The sequence below is a fragment of the Marmota monax genome, unplaced genomic scaffold (genome assembly GCF_021218885.2).
Source record: "Marmota monax isolate L192 unplaced genomic scaffold, Marmota_monax_Labrador192_F-V1.1 WCK01_AAM20220418_F8-fsc02127, whole genome shotgun sequence".
NCBI classification, from domain to species: domain Eukaryota; kingdom Metazoa; phylum Chordata; class Mammalia; order Rodentia; family Sciuridae; genus Marmota; species Marmota monax.
This window is the reverse complement of record NW_026694008.1, coordinates 14,510-23,873: the sequence shown is the minus strand read 5'-3', so window position 1 is coordinate 23,873 and position 9,364 is coordinate 14,510. Positions and strand designations below refer to the sequence as shown.

At 46.8% G+C, this 9,364-nt stretch overlaps 1 protein-coding gene across 1 annotated transcript; it reads left to right on the top strand.

The window, feature by feature from the left end:
- The first annotated feature begins 322 nt into the window (after window positions 1-322).
- On the top strand, window positions 323-8,115 carry LOC131424931 (syncytin-1-like). Its single transcript, XM_058585463.1, has 2 exons — window positions 323-434; window positions 5,539-8,115. The coding sequence occupies exon 2, from the start codon at window positions 5,587-5,589 to the stop codon at window positions 7,426-7,428; it is 1,842 nt and encodes a 613-aa protein (XP_058441446.1). The 5' UTR covers window positions 323-434; window positions 5,539-5,586; the 3' UTR covers window positions 7,429-8,115.
- The last annotated feature ends 1,249 nt before the right edge of the window (window positions 8,116-9,364 follow it).

The following is a 9,364-nucleotide window of genomic DNA, read 5'->3' as shown; positions in this document are numbered from 1 at the left end:
TGGCAACAGGTCCACCTTGGCCCCTGGAGCCCTACCTCCACTAGTTTGTTCTGCATGCCAGTGTGGCCAGCTCACAAGGCCATGGCGAACTTGCGGTTTTTCTGTTCCTGCTTATCCGTCTGAGACATATGTATCCCACGGGAATGCCTTGACCTTTTCTGGTCTGATGGACTTATTGTTAAGGGAGGTTTCGGTACCTGACAATAATAGATGTTGAAACTAAATTTCTCCCCCCTCCCTCCTGCTTTTGGGTAGTTTTCCACTTCTGCTGCTTGGGGTATAAAAAAAGGTGTGTTAGCAATAAAGATTATTGACTCCTGGATGAAGAACCTTGGTGTCCTGTGTGTCTTTTAACCTCGCCGTCCCTCGCCGGACTCGGCTCCCTTGGCCGGACGCGGCAATTGGAGGCTCCCACTGAGATCCGGAAAGCAGGGGTAAGCGGACGGGGCTCACCTTCTAAGAAAGAAGGGGGAGGATTGGTTTAAAGATATTTTAAAGAGACAGGGTACGTACCATGGGTAACTCAACAGCGAAGGTTCGTCTGGCCAACGAACTGAAAGAGCTGTTAAATACACAAGGAACAGGAATAAAAACTAAGACTGCAACCGAATTCGTTGAAATTATTGCCCAGGCTTGTCCTTGGTTTCTGACAGGAGGATTTCTTAATAATAGTGACTGGGACCTGGTGAGGCATGACCTTCAGAAATTATTGAGGGACCGGGGCTCGGACAGTGTCCCAGTTGCCACCTTTTCCTTATGGAGGTTGGTAAAGGATGCTTTATTAACAGATAAAGTAAAGATCAAGGATCAGCTTGCTGAATGTGAACAGGCCCTTAATCAGGTGCAGGAAGAGCAAATGGCAGAATCCTTAAAGGATGAGGGTCCTCTTGAGGACTCGGGCTCGGAGGGTAGGAAACGCCTCCAGATTTCTAAGCCCAAAAAGGATCCTGAGGACCTCAGTTCTCTCTCTGAGGAAGAGGAGGGATTAGAAAGGGAGATAGAGGAACTAGAACATAGCCTTAAAAGGGCAAATGTGAGGGTGCCTAGGGCCCCCTCAATTGCCGCACCTCCCCCCTATAATCCTGATTGGAATGAGGACGCCCCTACTAGACGGGCGGGGGTCCACTGGGGTTCTAGAGCGGCTCAGGTTTTTCCAATGATTGAAAACGCCGATGCTGATGGACAGCCGGCCAGAGCCCATGTCCCCCTAGCCTTCAAGGACATAAAACAGCTTAAGGAGGCGGTCATTAATTATGGACCTCATGCCCCTTTCACATTGACCCTCTTCGAGTCCTTCTCAGCCAGTCAACTGATACCTAATGATTGGCAGCAACTTTGCAGGGCTGTGTTATCTGGAGGGGATTTCTTATTGTGGAAAAGTGAATATCATGAAAGGTGCCGCGAGCTGGCTCAGATTAACCTGAATGCGGGCCATCAACGGCGAAATGCTGAAATGTTGACAGGAACTGGGCAGTATGCCACCATAGGCCAACAAATTAATTACGACCCAGGTGTTTATGCTCAAATAGCCTCAGCTGCAGTTCATGCCTGGAAAGCCCTGCCCATTTCTAAGACTGAAGCAAAAATTTCCAAGATCTCTCAAGGACCCTCTGAACCTTATTCAGACTTTATAGCCCGCCTAATGCAGGCTGCAGGAAAAATATTCCCTAATCTAGAACAGGCTATGCCACTTATTAGACAACTGGCATATGAAAACGCTAACACTTACTGCCAAAATGCTATTAAGTCCTCCCGGGCCAAAAGTATAGATGACATGATTCGAGCATGCAAAGATATAGATGGGCCTCATATTACTGGTCAGGTTTTGGCTGCTGCCCTTAAGACTGGAATGCAAAAAGCTGATAACAGGGGAACCCGCTCTAAGGGGTGTTTTAAGTGTGGGAAAGAGGGACATATAAAGAGAAACTGCCCGGAAAGGAGCGAGGGTGCTGGCAGAGGGATGCCTGGACTTTGTCCTAGATGTCATAAAGGAAATCATTGGAGCAGTGAGTGCAGGTCAAAATTTGACATCCAGGGTAACCCAATACCATCGGGAAACGGGAGCAGGGGCCCGCCCCGGGCCCCGGAAGCCAAAGTGTACGGGGCAGTGCAGGGACAGAACAGTGCCCCAGGGAGTGGGCGTCTCCGCCGCCTCCCACTGACCAACCCCTTTCTATCTGGGAACTCCCCAGGGGAACACCAGGAAGCGCAGGACTGGACCTCAGTTCCACCTCCCGAGCGGTATTAACTCCCCAAATGGGACCTCAGACGCTGCCTACTGGGGTTTTTGGACCCCTGCCAGAGAGGACGGTGGGACTAGTGTTGGGACGAGGTAGCGCAACTCAGTGGGGCTTGAAGATTCTTACGGGGGTTGTTGATGCTGATTATCAGGGAGAGATAAAGATAGTAGTAGAAGCTACCCAAGGAATTGTTATTCTTCCCCCCGGGGAGCGTATAGCTCAATTGCTGCTGCTACCCTTAGCTTCCATTCCTGGGCACGCCCTCCGTGGGTCCCGGGGCGACGGCAGCTTTGGCTCCACTGGAACTCCCCAGGCCTTTTGGGTAGCTCATTTGGATTCGCGTCCCAACCTGACCATTGAGATACAGGACAAGGCTTTCAAGAGAATACTAGATACGGGGGCGGATGTCTCTGTCATTTCTGAAAAACAATGGCCACCTGCCTGGCCCCTCCAGAGTCCCTCGGCCATATTACAGGGGATAGGACAGACCCGACCAAAAAGAAGTGCCTCCTTTTTAAAATGGAGAGATGGCGAAGGACATAGTGGCCATTTCCAGCCCTATGTGGTGACTGGACTCCCCACGAACCTTTGGGGGAGGGACTTGCTTCATCAAATGGGGGCTATTCTCACTACCCAGACTTTGAAAGAAAATAATAACTTTGTTAATGATGTAATGCTAGACATGGGATGGATCCCTGGAAGGGGACTAGGAAAGAGACATGAGGGCAAAATATCACCCATGGATCCAGCAGAACAGGTTACCCGGCTGGGAAGAGACCGGAGAGGACTGGGAAATTTATCCTAGGGGCCACTGAAGTGCGGCCACCTCCACTGTCCATTACTTGGTTATCAGATGACCCTGTGTGGGTAGAACAGTGGCCCCTAACTAAGGACAAATTACAGGCCGCTTCCCTATTAGTTCAAGACCAGCTTAAGTTAGGACATGTGGTGCCCTCTACCTCCCCTTGGAATACCCCTATTTTTGTTATACAAAAGGGGTCTGGGAAGTGGAGACTTCTTCAGGACCTACGAGCTATTAATAAAACTATGCAACCCATGGGACCCTTACAACCAGGGCTACCCTTTCCTACTGCGATCCCAAAGGATTGGCATCTTATTGTCATAGATTTAAAAGATTGTTTCTTTTCTATCCCCTTAGACCCACGAGACCGAAAGCGTTTCGCTTTTTCCTTGCCTTCCACAAACTTTAGGGAACCTTACCAACGGTATGAATGGACTGTCCTACCTCAAGGGATGACTAATAGTCCTACAATGTGCCAATATTTTGTAGCTGAGGTTTTGCGACCCTTTCGACAGCAGTTCCCACAGCTCTACCTCATTCATTATATGGATGACATCTTACTGGCAGGGCCCAAGAAAGAAAGGCTTCTTCAATCTTATGAAGTCCTCCAATCCCTTCTAAAAGGGGCAGGGCTGGTCATAGCACCCGAAAAGGTGCAGTTTCAACACCCTTACAATTATTTGGGATACATCATTAATAACATAGGAATCTTTCCCCAGAGACCCCAGTTCCAGATAAATCAGCTCAAAACTTTACATCAGTGGCAGACATTCCTCGGAGAAATACAGTGGCTGCGCCCATCCTTTCATATTCCAACTGGAGAGCTCAAACCCCTGTATGACCTCTTGCGAGGAGATCCTTCTCCTACGTCGTGTAGAGTACCTACACCAGAAGCCTTACGAGCACTGAGGCTAATAGAAGAGGCTCTGCAGGACATGCAGATTACGCAGATAGATTATTCTCTGCCCTTGTCATTTATAGTTCTACCTTCTAAAATTACTCCCACAGGAGTGTTCTGGCAAACGGGTCCCATTTATTGGGTCCACTTGCCGGCTTCTAACCCCCGGGTATTGACTCCCTTTTATGAGCTAGTTATTAACTTAATTTGGAAGGCTAAATATTTGGGTGATGCATTGTTTGGAAAAACCTTTGACATACTTATTCAACCTTACACTCAAGATATGATACACAAGTTACAACAAGAACATGACCTTTGGTGTCTTTTCCTGTGCAGCTTCAAGGGTCAGATTGATAATCACTTCCCTAAACATAGACTTTTGGAGGGCTTTAAAAGGTGTCCCATTATCTTCCCAAAGATTATGAAAAGGGAACCTATTCCAAAGGCCCAAACTGTATATACAGATGGGGCCAAAAATGGATTTGCTGTCGTTTTTGATGGATCTCAAATTCTCCGACAACCTGTGTCAGGCCAGTCGGCCCAAAAGGCAGAAGTTGAAGCTTTAATCATAGCTCTCAAAGTCTATAGTTCTATTCCTCTTAATGTGTATACTGACAGCTTGTATGTAGCCAATCTGGCTCTAGTCATAGAAACAGCATCATATATTGGAAAGCAATCCACCATCACAGAACAACTACAGGTAGTACAGCTTCTCATTTGGGCTAGACGAGATCCTCTATACATTGGCCACATCCGAAGCCATTCAGGGCTCCCTGGACCTTTGTCAGAGGGCAACGCAAAAGCAGACGCTGCTACTCATGCTGTTGGCCTTTCCTGTGTGACCACCGAATATGATAAGGCCTTACAATTCCATAACAAATTTCATTTAAATGCACAGTCTTTACGCTTCCACACAGGATGTTCACGAGACCAAGCTTTACAGATTGTCTCATTATGTCCAACCTGTGCACCATTTATTCATTCTCCTTCCCTTGGAGTTAATCCAAGAGGACTACAACCTAATGATGTCTGGCAAACTGATGTTACACACTTCCCTAGCTTTGGTAAGCTCTCCTTTATACATGTTTCCACTGACACATATTCTGGCTTCATTTTTGCCACCTTACATACTGGAGAGAAGGCTAAGGATGTAATCAGTCATCTTCTAAAAGCCTTTTCCTCCATGGGCACCCCACGATGCCTCAAAACTGATAATGGTCCCGCATATGTAAGTCAGGCGGTTCAACGGTTTTGCACCCAATGGGAAATTAATCATAAGACTGGAATCCCTTATAATCCACAGGGACAAGCTATCGTGGAACGAGCCCATCAACATTTAAAAACTTATTTACAAAAAACAAAAGAGGGGGAGATATACCGGAATTGTCAGGGACCACAAGCACTTCTAAGCATAACCTTATTTACTTTAAATTTTTTACTCACTGACACTGGAGGGCGCACGGCTGCACAACGCCACTTTTCCCCTCCCACTGTACAAGATGCTCAAATAAGGTGGAAAGATTTATCCACTGGAAAGTGGCAACCCCCGGCTCCACTCTTAGCTAGAGTGAGGGGAGCTGTATGTGTTTTTCCCCCAGGAACTGAGAAGCCCATTTGGATCCCGGAGCGCTGCACCAGACCGGTGAATGAAAATTCAAGACAAAATGAAGTTCCCAAGATGGCTGATCCTGCCGTTGTTGTTCTCACCCCTTCAAGTGAGTGCCGAGACACACCTCATGAGCTGGACCCCTCTTGTGGCATTCCTTCTGGACAGGTTTGCTGAAGGAGGGCTTGACCCCCCACCTGGGAATATTCATGAATATCTTTTTGGAGCCCCTTGTGAGTGTAAGGGAGGGCCCCAGCACTCGGCCCCCTCTGGTTATATCCAGAGCATTGATTGTGGGACTAAAGTAGCCTACATGGCGGCTGAACTCAATGAAAACATCGGAGGATTTAAACAACCAAAATGGGTATGTGTTAATAAGCCCGGACTTGTTGTCCCTAATCCGACCAAGACTCTTGGAAGCTGTTCCGCCACTTGTCATTACACCCCGGCAATGCACATCTCCTGTTATACATCGGCCTCAATTTGTGTTAATAATCAAGGAAAACAGTATTTTGAGGCCATCCTAACTAACACTCGTGGAGAATGGGGGACCACTTATAATTATATTCCTTTTCTTGGTGACCGGGGAGGGGAAGGCATCACGACTCGGTTAACTGAGGCGGGATGTGAGGGCGTCGTGGGTAAACCTTCCTGCTGGCCCATGCAGGCCCCTATCGGAATCTCTGATGGAGGGGGACCCACTGATGCTATTAAACACCTTCAGGTGATTAAGCTTTTAAAGCCGGAGATCCCTAAGCCTACATACCACCCCTTGATATTGCCCAAATCCCAGTTTCCTGATTTAGATGCCAATACATTAGATATCCTAGAAACCACCTTTTCTTTACTTAACAGTTCCAACCCTACCCTTGCTGGTGATTGCTGGCTCTGCATGACGGCAGGTGCAGTCATGCCATTGGCGGTTCCCATCAATTATACCATTGATGATGACAACACATGTCAATCTGGGCTGCCCTTTAAGGTGCAGCCTCTAGGTGGTTTTATGTCATGCCTTCTAGGCATGATGCAAAATAATACCTATGATGTTGATGTTGGAGTCTCTTCCTTTGGAAACTGCTCATTAATAAAGAATTACTCCTCACCTACTCCACCCATTTGTCCCCCTAATGGTACAGTCTTTATGTGTGGTGGAAATTTAGCTTTTCCCAGGCTCCCAACAAATTGGACTGGTGGTTGCGTTCTGGCATTACTGCTTCCTGATATCACGATTATCTCAGGAGATGAACCCCTACCCATTCCTAGCCTAGACATCTTAGTTAGAAGACACAAGAGAGCTGTGCAGGCCTTACCACTCCTTGTTGGCCTTGGAATAACCGCTGCTGTGGGTACAGGCACGGCAGGATTGGGTACGGCTATACATTCTTACCGCCGCCTATCTCAACAGCTTATAGATGATGTGCAAACCCTGTCGGGAACCATTAAAGACTTACAAGACCAGATAGACTCCCTAGCAGAAGTAGTTCTTCAGAACAGGCGGGGTTTAGACTTGCTTACTGCCAATCAAGGGGGAATTTGTTTAGCCCTTGGGGAGAGGTGCTGTTTTTATGCTAACAAATCTGGCATAGTTCGCACAAAAATTAAACAACTCCAAGAAGACCTAGAAAAAAGGAGGAGGGAATTATTTGAGAACCCTCTCTGGACTGGACTTAATGGATTTTTGCCTTATCTTCTTCCCTTATTGGGACCATTGTTAGGCCTCCTTCTAGTAGTGGCAATAGGACCCTGCATTGTAAATAAGATAGTACAATTCATTAAGGATCAAATTAATATCTTAGCCTCTAAGCCGATACAGGTTCACTATCAACGCTTAAAGATGGATGATCGCCTCTCTGAGATATACTTCAGACCTATCCGAAGATGAGTGTCCTCCTTAAAAGAAGAACTCCTGCCATATCTTTTCTCTATGCATACCTCTCCCTCTTGCTTTCCTGTACTAGGATCTTTGCTGTCTAATCTCTCGGTCCAATCACATCTGCCATTCGGCGGTGACGGTCATGGGTCCCGTGGGTGGAGACGGTTAAGCGTTTACCGCAATAGTGTCTTGATAGGTCATAACACCTTGAGCTGATCTTGTAGTACCCAGTGACGGGCAACTTTCACGCTTGCTGTGCGACCTAAGCCAGGGAATCGGGGCCTTCCCAGAGACGGGTAAGCATCGCAAGGGCTGTGAACGACCTAAGACAGGGGCTACTTGATTCCCACTGGCATGCAAAAAACAAAGGAGGGGGACTTGTTGGCAACAGGTCCACCTTGGCCCCTGGAGCCCTACCTCCACTAGTTTGTTCTGCATGCCAGTGTGGCCAGCTCACAAGGCCATGGCGAACTTGCGGTTTTTCTGTTCCTGCTTGTCCGTCTGAGACATATGTGTCCCACGGGAATGCCTTGACCTTTTCTGGTCTGATGGACTTATTGTTAAGGGAGGTTTCGGTACCTGACAATAATAGATGTTGAAACTAAATTTCTCCCCCCTCCCTCCTGCTTTTGGGTAGTTTTCCACTTCTGCTGCTTGGGGTATAAAAAAAGGTGTGTTAGCAATAAAGATTATTGACTCCTGGATGAAGAACCTTGGTGTCCTGTGTGTCTTTTAACCTCGCCGTCCCTCGCCGGACTCGGCTCCCTTGGCCGGACGCGGCAATTGATCAAACCCAGTATGCTGCTGGAATGGGTGTTGTTTTGCTTTACTTTCTTTGGAAAACAAGTCATTTCCTTTCTTCAGGGCTGAATTCAGCTTTTGGCCTGCATAGAAGTAAGGACAGGAGGGGGAGTAGAAAGAGAAAAGGGCAGAGAAAAAGAGGGGCTGAGTATAGAAGACTGTACTGTACTTCAAGTTTATTTTGGAACCCTGCTGGTTAACAAAGTCCCATCTTCTTGTGGACCATCCCACAGTGGGGACGGTGAACTGCAGCTGCAGAGCCAGTCTGAATACTGACAGTATCTCAGATGTCTGTGATTCAGGGATGTTACTCCCTCCTCAGCCTGAGGGAGGAGGACTGATCCAAGGCTCCTGCCAACCCAAGCTTGCAGTCATACTTCTGGTACTCTGTTGGCTTCAGAAAGTCATTTGCTGGCATTCAGGGTCACAGCAGCAGGGAACAGTACAAAGAATGGCAGCTGAATTCAACACCCATAATGAAGCAGAAAGCATTAAGTTGTTTATTCACTGAGTTCCTTCTGAGCATGGTTGTAGTTAAAATGTACTCTTTGCTAGATTTATTGAGCCTGAAGCAACTTGTAGCTAAACTGGTCACTTAATCTATTGCATTACTAATAGCTGAAGGATTTCCTTTCACTGAAAACTCCAGGTAGCATGACCAAATGTCCAAGGCTCAAGGAAAGTTTCCCTCTCTTTCTGGAAAACCTCATCGAACAGCTAAAGGAGTAAGTTGTTGCTCTCCCCCATACAGATGGCAATTTGTTGTTCTGGAAACAAAAGTCAGATTTATTCTGCTTGTAGATGAGAACAGAGAATTTACCATGAAACCAATTACTCAAATGCAGAACCTTGAATTCTTAGAAATAATGCCATTGAATTTTCCTGCTGAGAGACAAACCATTTCTATTTTAAAAACCTGCTTTTCTTTGAAATTGTTTCTAATGTAGTAGTAATTAAGAATATCATAAAGTTAAGAAAGACCTGCTTGAATCCCCAGCTGCATGCATGACATTGGATTAAGGACATTCAATTTATTGAAGAAATGAATAATTATGTGTCAAGCACACATTTTGAGCTATTGGAGTGGGCTAGGCATGTGCTCTGAGCCTGGTCTTTCTCTGTGAATTTGTGTAATCATGGTCCC